Source organism: Mirounga angustirostris, unplaced genomic scaffold (genome assembly GCF_029215605.1).
Source record: "Mirounga angustirostris isolate CCGP_5_RB_7025 unplaced genomic scaffold, mMirAng1.0.hap1 SCAF_16, whole genome shotgun sequence".
Taxonomy (NCBI): domain Eukaryota; kingdom Metazoa; phylum Chordata; class Mammalia; order Carnivora; family Phocidae; genus Mirounga; species Mirounga angustirostris.
In genome coordinates, this window is record NW_026991724.1 from 17,423,968 (window position 1) to 17,438,853 (window position 14,886).

At 49.5% G+C, this 14,886-nt stretch overlaps 1 protein-coding gene across 4 annotated transcripts in view; it reads right to left on the reverse strand.

The window, feature by feature from the left end:
* Positions 1-14,886, reverse strand: part of CDH3 (cadherin 3) — a 126,644-nt gene that overhangs the window by 36,893 nt on the left and 74,865 nt on the right. For 3 of the 4 annotated variants that reach the window (XM_064581287.1, XM_064581286.1, XM_064581285.1), the window contains one exon: positions 8,150-8,270. In XM_064581287.1, coding sequence (XP_064437357.1) covers positions 8,150-8,270 — 121 coding nt within the window. Of the gene's footprint in view, positions 1-8,149; positions 8,271-8,472; positions 8,542-14,886 lie in introns of those variants that run through there. The other variant, XM_045892114.3, reaches the window with a different exon arrangement.

Below are 14,886 nucleotides of genomic sequence, written 5' to 3' on the forward strand. Positions count from 1 at the left end.
TAAACAATACCAGTAGTACATATGGAGAGGGATGTGATAAAAATGAAAAGCTCCCTAGGCAAGTCTGATACTCAGCCAAGCTTGCAAACTACTGACTCAGGGGATAAAGACCGGTAAACCAGTTGGAGTGTGGTTGAGTCCCCGATGGGGAATGCAGGAGCATTCTGGAAGCAGAAAAAGACCATAAAAGACAAGAAAATTGCAGGTCAAGCAGCCCTGGTGGGAAGCCCCAGCTGAGGCAGACTCCACAAGAAGAGGGCAGGGTGTGGGCCTGGCATCTTGTTCTGGCTTGTGTGTGAGGAGCCCACAAGTAGCTGTCTTTTCTCTCGGCCTGAAGCTACGACAAGATGGGACTCGCTGTGAGAAGGTAGCCAGCCTTTAAGCAAGACACTCAGCAGAGGAGCAGAACGCTCCAGTCCTGCCCTGTTAGCGACCAGCCAGCAGTCCACCTCCTCATAGCTCCAGGGACATGAAGGCATGTCACACACACGACACTTAGAGCCTCAAGGCTGAGGAGCTGGGAGCAGAGTAACTTGTCTCAGGCCACATAGGTTGGGTTGAGAAACCAGGCTGAGAACCCCATTTTCCCCTGCCCAGATGTCCACCATCAGACCTGTGCCCACCGCTGGGTTGACAAGACCCTGAAAAACTGAATGTACCTGAGCTGGGGAAGGGGGGCGCAGTTTGGGGAGACAGGGATATGCTAGGGTTTCCCAAATTAGGGGGAGGAATTGTCTCAGAAAAATACATATGCACTCTTGTACACAGTGAATTCCAGGGGAGCAAAGACTTCCTCAAGCTGATGGGAGACCCTGAGATCAGAACTCTGGGCCAGGTCAACCGACCTTTAGCCTTCAACACGGGTTTAAGGTTTCTTGGTAAGAGAGCTGTAACACTGAACTAATCTTATGTGCTCTTTAGCAAAAATTGGGGTTCTGAGACTGAGAGGGAAAAGGAAAGCCTGGGATTGTGCCTCCTTGGCCCCATCTCCCCATCCGGCCCTTGAGATCAAGTCTTGGGGTCCAGTGGAGAACAGATCTCCCCTCCCTGGGGTTCTGTGGAGCCTCAGAGGCTCTCATGACGGGGAAGGAGCCACCAACCACCTCCTGGCTATGGGGCCTTGGCTCTGAGGCCCTCTCCTCAGATGTCAGACAGCAAAAAAGTCAGAGTTGTGAGTTCAAAGATGGGGTATGGGGGGAAAAGGAAGATGTCTGTGTGCTCTCTCTTTCCAGGATAAGGCATTTTGGTTTACTGAAACAGCAGAAGCATCCCAACACCCCGGAAGTTCAGCAGGATCATGGCTACCATAGCCTGGAGGGCATTCTGTTAGCTTGACGAACTTGCAGGCCACTGAAACTCTAGTGACCCAGAATCGGAAGGGTGCCCAGATTTCGCTGGGGCAAGGGGAGAGAGGCAGAGTGTATCAAGCTCCTCCACTCAGAGCAAGGTGGGGGAGTCCTTGAGGGGGGGCGGGGAGTGGAGCAGGAAGGTGGGGGTGGGGATGAGGAGAGGTAGAAGATAATCAGCCAGGAGCAGATTCTCTGCTGAGAACTCTGAGTGAGAGTGCTATCAGGCCTGGTATCTGAACTAGCCCTATCCCCCCACATCCTAAAGAGGAGGCCAGGGGTCCTGGATAGAAATGCCCCCTCCCCCCAACTCCCGCTCCTGGTGATTAACAGAGGCCTGTGGAAGGAACAGGAATTCAAAGCCCTTGGGTCAGAAGTTAACTATTTCCAATCTTCCTCTAGCTTGGCTGCGACCAGAAGGACACACAACCTCTTCCCCTCTGGCACACTTAGGAGTGTGGTTAGTTAGTATCCCACACTTAGGGAGACCAACCGGGGTTCAAATTCTAATTCCACAATTTACTAGCTGGGCGACCTTGGATAGGTTACAAACTTACAAGCCTAGGTTTCCTATCCAGTTAAATGAAGCCAATTCAACACCCCCCACCCCACCCACGGGTATAAGGGGATTAAAAGGGCTTATTACATAAAGTACATAATGTAGTCTCTAGAACTCAGTAAGCTCTCAGTAAATGGTATTTAGGTTGCTTTTTTGTTTGGAAGCCCTTCCTTGATGGGTAGCCCTGCTGCCTGGCAATGACTGGTAACTAAATGAAATGAGGGGGGAAATTTGAGACTTAAAACATTCTTGGATCTGGGGAAAGCGGGGAAGGGGAGGCAAGAAGGGAGGCTGGAGGTGGGGCCCAGGGTCCTGGTTCCAGGGGAGACTTCAGAGACGCTGGCCTCCAGTTGGGCCTAACTAGGACTTCAGCCACATCTGCCTTTCCCAAATACCTTACTGCCTCTCTGATGGGGGGCGGGGGTGGGGGTGGAGTGGGACAAATTTCAAGCTGGACTGGACCCTGCCTACTTCTTTTGCCTCTTCCCACCTTACACTCCATGGTCCAGCCAGACTAAATATATTTAAGTTCCTGGCCCCCATACTGTGCCCTTGCCAGGAACACTCCCTGCTACCTCTCCTGCCCCAACTCCCTTGCATAATTCTTCTCCAGCCTTCAGCTTGGACATCACTTCCTTCAGGTCCCCTGAGAACGTATCAGCAGCCCTTCCTATGTGCCTCCATATTTTTTTCTCCCCTACCTCCTGCTTGATCATATTTATATATACATGTTATATATTATATATATATAAAACATAATATATATTATACTGTATTTTTAGTTATTATATATAATACATATGCTATATATACTATACTAACTTATTTTGTCTGTCTTCTTCCACTAGCAGGTAAATGGCCCATGAAGCCTGGGTTTTGGGCATGTTTTGCTCACTAACATAACCGTAGCACTTAGAACAATAGTATTTAACCCACTTGGTAGGTGCTCAGTATCTGTTGAATGTCAGATTCATAATTAAAATGGCCTGGCGGCTGATCTGCTTCATCCTCTAATTGGGGAGTTCACTGGCATTAATGAGATACGAGTCTTTGTCATTTCTGAACATCTAACACCCAGTAGGTACTCAGACATTTGTCGGCCAAATGACCAGTCAACTTGTCCTTGGGTCTCAGATACCTCATTGCCTCCATAATGAAGGAGGAGCTGGACTTGACCACCTTGTCCATTTGAGGAGGCTGCTCCCCACTCATACACTGTCCAGAATAAAAATCACCCAGGAAGAAGACCTCACCTAAGAAATTCAGGTCCATTTCCAGATTCCCTTTCTATTTGGGGGGAAAATAACAAGCACTGGCTTAAGGACAATTAAAGGGAAGGATTTCTCCCCCAACACAAAGGATGTGACCAAAGACAAAATAAAGACTTGCCAAGTGAAAATCAAGAATCCCCAGAAGGGATGGGTCTGGTGAGGACACTGTTGGAGGAGGGGGATGGCAGAATCCAGAAGAGACTCGGCTACTTCAAGACTGAGAAAAGCTGACTTCTCAGGACACAGCATAGTACTGAGATCCTCAGGTAATCCTCAGTTAACCCAGCAGTTATGCTCCCAGGTATGTACCTAACAGATAATGTACACCAAGACTTCATCAATTTTGATTTGCCAAATCAAAATGAAACTCCTCAAATACCTATCAACAGTAGAAGCATCAATCATCACATAATGGAATGCTATAGGACTCTGATAATCCCCTACAAGTACTTCCAGAACTATGGAAGAATCTCACAAGGTACAATGACCCAGGAGGATATTTTATATGATTCTTCTACATAAAATTCAAATATGGGCAAATTAATCTATGGTATTAGAAGTCAAGATAGTGTTTTTCTTGGTGGGGAGGATAGAGAATGGGAAGGAAGGGGCATCTGAGGCACTGGTAATGCTCTTTCTTTTTTTAAGTAGGCTCCACACCCAGCGTGGAGCCCAACGTGGGGCTTGAACTCATGACCCTGAGATCAAGACCTAAGCGGAGATCTAGAGTCAGATGCTTAACCGACTGAGCCAAATAGGCACCCTGGTAATGCTGTTTCTTGATCTAGGTACAGGTACGTGGGCGTTTCAAATCTGTGACAATCACTGAGCTGTATACTTATCATTTGGACAATTTCCTCCATGTATGTTATTCTTCATTAACAGTGGTTCTCTGAATGGAGACAGTTCAGCCTCAGTTCAGCCTCAGAACTAAAGCCTCAACTGATTTGGGCAGGGGAGGCCCTCCTCTCCCTCCTCATCCTCCAAATGCTGTGCAGAGCTGTAGTTTCCAGCCCTAGAAACTCACTGCTCATCATAAGCAATGCCTTCCTCACCCTCAGCAGGGAGGTGAGGGCACCCTGCACTGGGTAACCTAGGAACAGATTGCCATGTGAGGAGGTGGGGAGACTAGAGGTTTGGGACCTGCTCCCCAGGCACAAGCTAATGGTGATATGCAATAGGCTTCAGAAATCAACCCTAATCTCCTGCTGAGGCAGGAGCCCCAGTTCCCAAATATTCATTACTCAGGCAGATTTCCTAGGCACTGAGGAATCCCCCTGGATTTAAAATCCTGGCCTTCGGGTAACTGGGAGCCTCAGTCAGTAGAGCATATGACTCTTGATCTTGAGGTCGAGTTCGAGCCCCATGTTGGGTGTAGAGATTACTTTAAAAAATAAATAAAATTAAAAAAAAGAAAATCCTGGCCTCACTGCTGACCGCCCCAGTGACTCACACCAAGTTGCTCACCCCTTTTACAGCAAAGGACAGTTACCACCACCTGCTTTGCAAGGTGATCATAAACATAAAAAATATTAGACTATAAGCTCCCCAAGGGCAGGAACTTGGCTGTATCCATTGCTTTACCTGCAGTTCTAGAACACTGCCTGACACATGCAGATGCTAAAAGTATATGTTTACTGAAAGAATAAAACATTCTGGGCCATGCCCTCTATTGATAGACGCTCCAAAACAAAAGGCCATTTTTACAGAAGTTGAAATAGGCAAAATCACCTTGAAGTTAATTCATGCTCAGTCAGATTCACTACTGAACTTGGAAGTTTCCTACCAAAGCTAATGTGGGTTAGCTTTAACCTTCCTTAAACACTGACTAAGGGTGAGTTGAACCTGGTGAGGGGCCATAATGAAGTACTGGATTTCTTTTACTGTAATTAAGCTGCTTCTCTCAACTGCCCACCATTAAGGATGTATGACTACGTCAGGTCAATCACTTTTAATCACTGTACTAATATCATGCAAATTCCTTCCTCCCACCTCTTCTTGGTCTTTGCTTCCAGACCACACCTGAAGGCAGCCCCCCAGACTGTGGGGTTGGGGTGGGGTGGGGAACATTCCAGCTCTGCCTCCCTCCAGATTAACCTCTTGCCCTTGGCTCACCCAAGCCCAGGGTTACTTGACCCAAGCCGCATCACTAGGACACCGAGAGACTGTATCTAAGCCAGTTTCCCTACAGGAGTGTTTCTGGAAAACCTTATGATAAGAATCAGCAAATGACTAATTGCTCTTCGGACAGGGTTGTTATGGGGGTCTGTGGGATTGGGTGCTCCAACACTCCACTTCCTTTCCCCCACCTCCCCCTTTGTGGTAGTAAAAAATGCCACGGAACTTAGGAGTCACAACCTTCCATTCAAGTCCCAACTGGTCCCAGTAGTAATGCCTCTGGTGAAGCCACAACCACTCAGGCTTCCTGTGTAAAATAGGTAGACCTTCACAAGATTGTCATGATTCATGCAAATACCTTCTGGGCATCCTGTGAAGTATCAGGTCTGGGACTAAACCTAAAGGTAAAAGTCGTATTTGTGACCCTCAAGGAAGCTAAGCTCCTGAGCTGTTCAGCCTAGCAAATGGAATCCATTTAGCCGTTTCTGTGTCTCCACCTCTGAAACCTCCAGCAGGGCTGGGTTACAGGGTTTCTGAAGTACCAACTCTCAGATTAAGAGCTCAAGCTGTTTAATAGTTACCTTACCAGCCTGTGTCAGGGGGACAAAGCAAGCTCAAGAGTTGTGAAAGTGCTTTGAAAAGTGCACACGCTAACAAGGTATTAATTATATCAGATAATTTCTTTGAGCTCAACTTCATAGACACCTGTGATATTCATAACCCAGGGGCGAACAACAGGGGCAATTGTTCCTTAGCAATAAGAAAACTTGTCTGCTTGGCCAAACTTGAGAGTTTGTATGTACCCTCAGGATAACCCTTTCAACATGGCTGGATCCATCCTGTGCACTGAGGACAGAGAGCTGGGATGGAGGTGGGGAGGTAGAAAGAGGTCAGCAGCTGAGAACTAAGGAGAGAAATATCAGTATTTTTTGTTAGGGTGTCTCAATTTATTGGGGCCAACTGGACCCAGAAACTTGCTTTTACTTAAAAAAGAAGGCAGCAGCCTGTTTCACAAGAAAACTACTCTAGAACCAGTCATGTTGCAGGGAGGCTTAAGGTTAGCTAAGCACCTTAACCCACCTTTGTTTTATAACCCAGGTGTGCTCCTGGCATGAACCCACCATTTTCACAACCATAAACCAGACATCCAAAAAAGCATAATTTTCTCCAAAGGTTTAAACTACCTGACGTCACCAAGAAACACTCGCCAACCGGACCATGAAATCGAAAACCTGGTCACTGCTTCCTCCCAACAACCTCAAGCTTAGTGAAGTGACAGTTAATCTGATATTTCTTGCTTCGGTAAGAAAGATAAGGCACAGCCAACACTCAAAAGCCATGAAATTGTAGTCAGAGAACTTGACAATGATGGGGAGGAGTACAGATTTGGCAGAGGTCTGGTTAGCAATAAAGCTTCCTCAGGGAGCCGGAATTGGATTTGGGGCTCTGCCCAAGTTAACATTTTCACAGGTTGGCTGAGTTGCAGTTTGTTAGCCAGTCAGTAATAAACCCATGTGCAAGAATTTAAAGTTTATGAGGCATGGCCTCTTAATGCCTCTGCTTGGCTCCCTACAGCCAAGAGTTTAAGGAGCCTGGCCTAGCCTGGGTGTTAATTGTTTTGTCAATCTGCAGGGTTGTTTGGGAAAAGAAGGGGGGAAAAAAGGCTCCCACAGACTCCAGACCCCAGTCCTCTTTTGGAGAAACAAAGGAGAGGCATTGGCACCTCTACATTCAAGCTGGTAATTTGTACCTGGGGTAAGGAGTATGCTGATGAAGGCATTAGAAAAATGCTAGGTAGCAAAGGTTCTTAATCGTTCTGAAAGCCACCTAAGCTGCAAATCCCCTCCCCAGGAAAATGCACACACAAGTTCTTCAACAATTTCACAGGTTAGGGATCCTCTGGAACCCCCACCCAAGGATCCTGGGTTACACTTCTGTTTAAGAACTTGGGTTTGATCGGTGGAGAAACCCCTACTGTCCTGTCCTGGGTGGAGGGAAAGAGGCCCCCATCAGCCCGCAGCTGTCCGGGTCTCATAACAGACTGGTTCTCCGCACCAAGGTGACCCCTCGCTCTCAAGTTTTTGAACTTGGGTGTGTGGGGAGTGGACTAGTAAATTGGGTGACCAAAAATGTGCTTTGATCTCCCATCCACCGCGCCCTCAGCTCAAGACCTTCCGGCTTGGGATCCCCCCACTCCTCCAACATTCCAATCCCAAGATGGGGGGGCAGGGGTGTCCCACTGCGTGATGGCCCCAGCCCAGGTGTGCCAGACCCAGTTTCCACGCAGGCTGCAGGGGCGCAGGCCCTCCGGGAAGGGCAGGGTTAAGAGTGCATTCCAACTGCGGGGGAAGAAGGGGGGCGGGGGAGGGGAACGCGAAGAAGAGAAACAGACCTGGTCTGTCTGTCGGAGACACAAAGCATGGTACACAAAGGGGGCCCGAGAGGGGCGAAGGGGACTGCCCGGGGCACGGCTCATCCCCACACCTGCGCGGGGGTTGGGGGAGGAATGTGGACGACGCATTCCTTTGCTGGGGCCAGTGGGGGAGAGCTTCCCACGTCCGGGCTGGGTGAGGAACTCAGCCGCCCCGCACCCCGACGGAGGTCTAGGTAGCAGCAGGGCGAGGAGGAGTTAGGAGGTCAGAGGGCGCTGTGCTCTCCATCCTTCTCTGTCCGCCATCCACCCCCACGCTAGCCCCCGGGATGCTTTCGGCGCCTTCTCCACACCCGAGGCGGAGCTAGCGGCGCCAGATTTTCCCCCGCCCCAGCCTGGGCACCCCTCGCGCGGACTACTGGAGCGGCCCACGTGCGACCCCCGGCCCCGCGGTTCCACCGGGGTACCTCCGGGAAGGTCTTACCTTTCCTCTGCGCCCGGCCCAACTCCAGCTCCGCGCCTCCCGCCTCCAACGCCACTTCAGCTTTCCCGAAGCCCGCCCGGCACGGCTCGGAGGCCACGCAAGGCAGCCAGCAAACCTGCGCCTGAGGGAAGAGGGGAAAAGGGGGAGGCTGGGTCACAGGCGTGCCCGGTTCTGCGTAACCCGCCCGATATTCCTCACGGGGCTCTGCCGGGCCACCTTGGCCCCAAGGAGCCCGGCAACTCTTTCTCCTCGACGCCACCGCCGCGTGCGGACCCGCCCAGCTGGACCGCCCCGGCCGGGGCACGGGCGAGGCAGTGGAGTACCTGAAGGAGGAGAACGAGGCGGAGGGATGCGAGAAGCCCATTAGGGAGCTCCATAGCTGGAGAATGAAGGACGAAGGAGCTGCAGCCTCCGCGGGCCAGTGCTTCGCTAAGCTTTCCCGGTCCCTTTGAGCGCCGCGGCCCGCGGGAGCTAGCGGGAGGGGGGGGGGGCCAGGTGAGCGCAGGTGGGTGCTGATTGGTCCGGCGCCGCAGGTCCCGCCCCCTTGCAGGTGGGGCCGCCGCAGGCCTCGTGGAGACGCCCACGATATACGCCTGTATTCGTTTTATTGCCGCAATTCCGAAATGCCCACGGGGCTTTTCCGGAGCTGCTACCCGCAGGGACCCAGGCTCTGTCTCACAGATTCTGGGTTCGAGGGAAAAAACAAAACAAAAAAATCACCCCGCTTCTCAGTCTCCGCAGCACTCGAAGAAAAATGTTTTTGTGCCTTGCGGCTACAGTGGGAAAAAAGTGGAGACGCATCTGAACCCGACTGGAAACAGAGGCGCCCCATTCATACTGCCCCGAGGCACTCTGTTATCCAAAGCTTTGATGGAGGCCGGGTGTGTCGGCTACAGCGGGGGCTGCCCCCTGCCTCTTTCTCCACCTCCCCCCATGCCAGCCCGCTGAGGACACAGGAGTAAGGTTGAAAACTGGCAGTGAGGTGCAGAGAGGCCGCGCTTCAGACTCGCTGGAACTTGCGGAAGACTCATTACTTCCATTGTACAGCCCAACAAATGGAGCCTAGGAGAGAAGGCCCCAGAGTTCAGAGGCTGTCGTGGCGCCAAAGGGGGCGAGTAGACGGGCTTTTTATTAGCCCCATCATCTCCTGGGACCCCCCCTCCCCCATTAAACACAAATGATTTTCTCAACTTTACGTAAAATATAAAGACTTTAAAAAGACATTTTTAAAAACGCAGCTGTTTTTATTGGTCTGAAATACTGAATACAATTTTTTTTTAAGATTTTATTTATTTGACAGAGAAAGACACAGCGAGAGAGGGAACACAAGCAGGGGGAGTGGGAGAGCGAGAAGCAGGCTTCCTGCGGAGCAGGGAGCCCAATGCGGGGCTCGATCCCAGAACCCTGGGATCATGATCTGAGCCCAAGGCAGACGCTTAACGACTGAGCCACCCAGGTGCCCCGTACTGAATATAATCTAACTGAAAACTGGGCAAGCGGCAGTCCAGCGAACCTCCCACATAAGCAGCTCTCCTACCACCCCCCCTCTTCTTAAAAGAAAGACGGATTCGTCCCTCTACTTTATTTTTTAAGATTTTATTTATTTGACAGCACAAGCAGGGGGAGCTGCAGAGGAAGAGGGAGAAGCAGGCTCCCAGCTGAGCAGGGAGCCCAGTGTGGGACTCGATTCCAGGACCCTAGGATCATGACCTGAGCCGAAGGCAGACTCTTAACTACTGAGCCACCCAAGTGCCCCTTGTCCCTCTACTTTAGACCTGAAGTGCTTTCTTTTTCATGACACACAGTGAGTGGGCCCTGGACACAGAAAATGTCCTGAGACTCAGTCCCTCCACCCTGCATACCCTCTCCTCACCAAGCTGAGCTTTCCCAATGTCGTGTTCCCTGAGACCTCTCCACTTTCCGAGCTGCCCTGAGAACCCAGGCTGACACCTCCTTGTTCTCTCCTTCTTCCTCCCCAGCTCAGATTCAGGGGTTTGAGGAGGAGACTGGAGTCTGTAATTATAGATTTTTTGACTCTCAAGGGCCAACCTGGTGGCCTGCCTGTCTTTCCAACCACTAGACCTGTGGCTAAGAGGAAAATGGTTTGTGCTGGGACCGTGGGAGTTCTCTCTCCGAGCACTGGCTCTGGGGCCATACTGCTTGTGTTCAACCCTGTGTTCAACCATGATTAGTACTATGGCCTCAGGCAAGTGAAATAACCTCTTTGAGGCTCAATTCTGCCTGCATTAAGACATTTGCCCTCGGGCGCCTGGGTGGCTCAGTCGTTAAGCGTCTGCCTTCGGCTCAGGTCATGATCCCAGAGTCCTGGGATCGAGTCCCACATCGGGCTCCCTGCTCCGCGGGAAGCCTGCTTCTCCCTCTCCCACTCCCCCTGCTTGTTTCCTGCTCTCACTATGTCTCTGTCAAATAAATAAATAAAATCTTAAAAAAAAAAGACATTTGCCCTCTAAAGTACTAGGATTAAATGAATTAATACATATAAACAAGGATTCATTAATACATTTAAAACGCTGAACTCAGGGGCGCCTGGGTGGTTCAGTTGTTAAGTGTCTGCCTTCCGCTCAGGTCATGATCCCAGGGTCCTGGGATGGAGCCCCGCATCGGGCTCCCTGCTCAATGAGAAGCCTGCTTCTCCCTCTCCCACTACCCCCTGCTTGTGTTCCTTCTCTCGCTAGGTCTCTCTCTGTCAAATAAATAAACAAAATCTTTAAAAAAAAAAATTTAAAACACTCAACTCAGTACCTGGCACAGAGCAAGTGCCCAAACATTGCTTGGTATTACTGCTTTAGGATCTGGCTCATTTGTCCTCCGCCTCGTGAGTGGTTTCTGTCCTTCTTAGCACCCTCACATTCCCCAAACTAAGAAATGTAACCCTTCAATTTCACGGCTGATGGTAAAAGCAAGCAATTGGTATCTGGTATTAAGCTCGGTTATCCGGCTTAAGGTCCCAGCGGCTGGGGGTTGGGCATGGACAAAGCGCTGGAAAAGCCAGAGGCAGCTCGCTGAGCTCCACTCCTCGATAGCCTCGGTCTCCCGCAGGGGTCGCTTTCCGTGCCCGAGGGCAGGTTAGCTTGCGTGCAAGGGCGCATCTTTGCAGCGAAGGCCCCAGATGGTACCCAGTGGCTTCGCCTAGCCTCGCCTAGCAGGTTCCGCTGAACCCGCAAGGAACCAGACGAAGCCATTAAGTGGAGCGTTAAACACAGATGAGCCTCGAGATACAAGCCCTAATTAAGTAAACACCCGACTGGAGGGCTGTTGAACGCACTAATTTCCGCCTCCTTCTCGGGCACTCAGCATTCTGGGCAGGGGCGAGGAGAGGAGAAATTGAGAGTCAGCTCTTCCGCCTTCAACTTGGACCACGCTTCTGTCTTCTCCATAGCCCCCTTGTCGTTCGTTCGTTCGTTCGTTCGTTCATTCATTCATTCATTCATTCATTCATTCAACAAATTCTCGCTGATGGCCTGCTCTGTGGAGGAGATACAACAGTGAACAAAACAAACAGCTCTGCGCTCTTGCACCTTCCATCCCTGACTGTGCACGTGGGGGGGGGGGGGAGGCGCGCCTTGAGGAAAATAACCAAATAAGTAAATATATGTTAGATAATAGGTGCTGTGTAGATGAACAAAGAGGAAATGGGAAGTGCCAATTAATGAAAGAGAAAGTAGGGGCACCTGGCTGGCTCCCTTGGTGGAGCCTGTGACTTTTTTTTAAAGATTTTATTTATTCATTTGAGAGAAAGAGAGAGCATAAGCAGGGAGAGAGGCAGAGGGAGAGGGAGAAGCAGACTCCCCGCTGAGCAGGGAGCCCAACAAGGGGCTGGATCCCAGGACTCTGAGATCATGACCTGAGCTGAAGGCACAGGTTTAACCATCTGAGATTCTTGATCTCAGAGTTCAAGGCCCACAATGGGCAAAGAGACTACTTAAAAAACAACAAAAAACATATGAGACAGAAGGTAGGGTTGGAAATTGTACATAACGTGATCCAGGTGTTTCAGTCAGGGTCCAGCAAGAGACAGAATCCAGGTCAGAGGGTTCAAGTCTTAGTGAGGAGCCTAGAGGAATGGGCAGGGTTCAGAGAATCAAAAGGGATATTGAGGCTCCGGGGACCAACAACAACAGAGAGGCCTTAGAACTTTAAGGACTGAAGGGCAAGGGAGGAAATGATGTCACTGAGAGTTGAGAGTCGGGGGGAGCTGGAAAGTGGAGGAAGGACTACCCCTCCCAAATGCAGCTGCTGTCTGGCCCCCCGGCCAAGCAGGTAGGATGTAGGAAAACTCCAACATCTTTCTCCTTTTGCCATTCATCTCCTGGCAGCACCTCCCATGGGCCAAACCCACCCAGAAGCCTGAGGGCAGGAAAGCCCAGGTGGTATGGTCTCTAGGGGTTATTCTCTCCAGTCCCAGGGCAGGATGGGGAAAGCAGAAAATGGATGAGGGGTGGGTGAGCAATGGGGAAAGTCAAGAGGCCTCAGTGAGAAATGGACATTTGAATAATACCTGAAGGAAGTGAAGAAGCAAGTTACAGTAAGGATATCTGAAGAAAGAGTATTCCAGGCTGACAAACCCAAGCAAAGGCCCTGAGGCAGTAGGTTACTTGGGACAGAAAAAAATCATAATAAAAAATAAAAGCCAGAATGGCTGAAGTGGAGTGACAAGTAGCAAATGAGTCAGAGTTGGGAGGGTGGGGAGCAAATCTTGCACAGCATCATAGGCCATTGTAAGAACTTACTGAGTGGGAGGGGAGAAAGACCCTGGAGGTTGTGAGCAGAGGCAAGGTGTTGAGACCACATGGAATGGGGGTAGAAGCCGGGAGGTCACCGGGGATTCTACTGCAATCATCCAGGCAGAAACCGAAATAGCTTGGTTTAGGGTGGACTTTGTAGAAGGGATAAGAAATTATCAGATTAAAAAACACCCAGAAAATAACAAGTGTTGGCAAGGATGTTGAAAAATTGGAACACTTGTGCGCTGTGGGTGGGAATGGAAAATGGTGCAGCCACTATGGAAAACAGCATGGCGGTTCCTAAATAAATTAAAAATAGAATTTCCATATGATCTAGCAATTCCACTCTGGTTACATACTCAAAAGAATTGAGAGCAGGGACTCAGATATTTGAACATCCATGTTCATAGCAACATTATTTGCAATAGCCAAGAGGAAGGAGCGATCCAAGTGTCCATCCACAGATGAATGAATAAACAAAATGTTCACTAGGTACAGAGTTTCAGTTTTGCATAATGAAAAAAGTTCAGTGGATGGATGGTGGTGATGGTTGCACAACAGTGTGAATGTACTTAATGCCACCTAACTGTAGGTTATATGAATTTTACCATGATTTTTTTTTTTTTTATATGAGAGAGAGAGAATGAGAGACAGAGAGCATGAGAGGGAGGAGGGTCAGAGGGAGAAGCAGACTCCCTGCCGAGCAGGGAGCCCGATGCGGGACTCGATCCCGGGACTCCAGGATCACGACCTGAGCCGAAGGCAGTCGTTTAACCAACTGAGCCACCCAGGCGCCCCTGAATTTTACCATGATTTTTAAAAAGTTTCTAAAAAAGTGATTAGAATCTGGGTATATTTTAAATCTATTGCCAGGGTGCCTGGCTGGCTCAGTCAGTAGAACATGTGACTCTTGATCTCGGGGTTGGAGATAGAGCCCCAAGTTGGGTGTAAAGATTACTTAAAAAAAAATTTTTTTTTTAAAATAAAGATATTGCCAACAATAAGATTGGCCAAACGGGTACTGCTCAGATCCTCCCTGGGATCCCTTTAATGATTCCTGAGCTCCCCTTTTTCGGCTTCTGTGTGCTGATGCCCCCTTCAGAGACCTGCCCACCTGCTATTGTCCCTTTCCCTCTGCTCCTCCCCCTGCTCCTGTTCTCTCTGTCTCTCTCTCAAGTAAATAAATTTAAAAAATCTGGGGCACCCGGTGGCTCAGCTGCTTAGGTGTCTGCCTTTGGCTCAGGTCATGATCCCAGGGTCCTGGGATCAAGTCCTGTATCGGGTTCCTTGCTCAGTGGGGAGCCTGCTTTTCCCTCTGCCTGCCAGTTCCCCTGCTTGTGCTCTCTCCCTCTCTCGCTGTCAAATAAATAAAATAAAATCTTAAAAAAAAAAGACATCAACAAGATGTAACTGATAAGCATCTGACAGGGTGCTAGATGCATAGTAGAAGCAAAACCAGTGCAGGTTGCCTGACCCACCTCACAGAGCTGAGGTGAGATCCAATGAGCTAACATAGAGCTAAGTGTTTAGCGAAGTATCATACAAATAATACAAGTCATAATAAAATCGACTACTACCATTTCCTGAGCACACACCGTATTCAGACTCTGTACTACTAATTACTTTCATGCATGAAATCATTTGAATCCTCACAACTCTACACAGTTCATATTATTCGCTTTCACAGACGAGGAAACTGGGGTTAAGTCCCCCAAGACCACACACTAAGGCAGAGACAAAGCTGCAGTGTAACCCAGTTCTGCCTCACTCCAAAACTCACTGCCTGAACCAGTTGCCAAGCTGCTATCCATCAATAATTGCTGGAAGAATGAATTTGTGAAGCAGGTTTTTGGTATATCAGGAAGAATTCCATAATATTCAATCCTTTCTCTTAAAAACCTCTTAAAATAAACATATTTGCCCCTGGTTCAAGGTTAAATTCTGGGTCCTGCAAGAAACATTTAGAAAGAGCTTTTCTGCCCATTTTTGGTA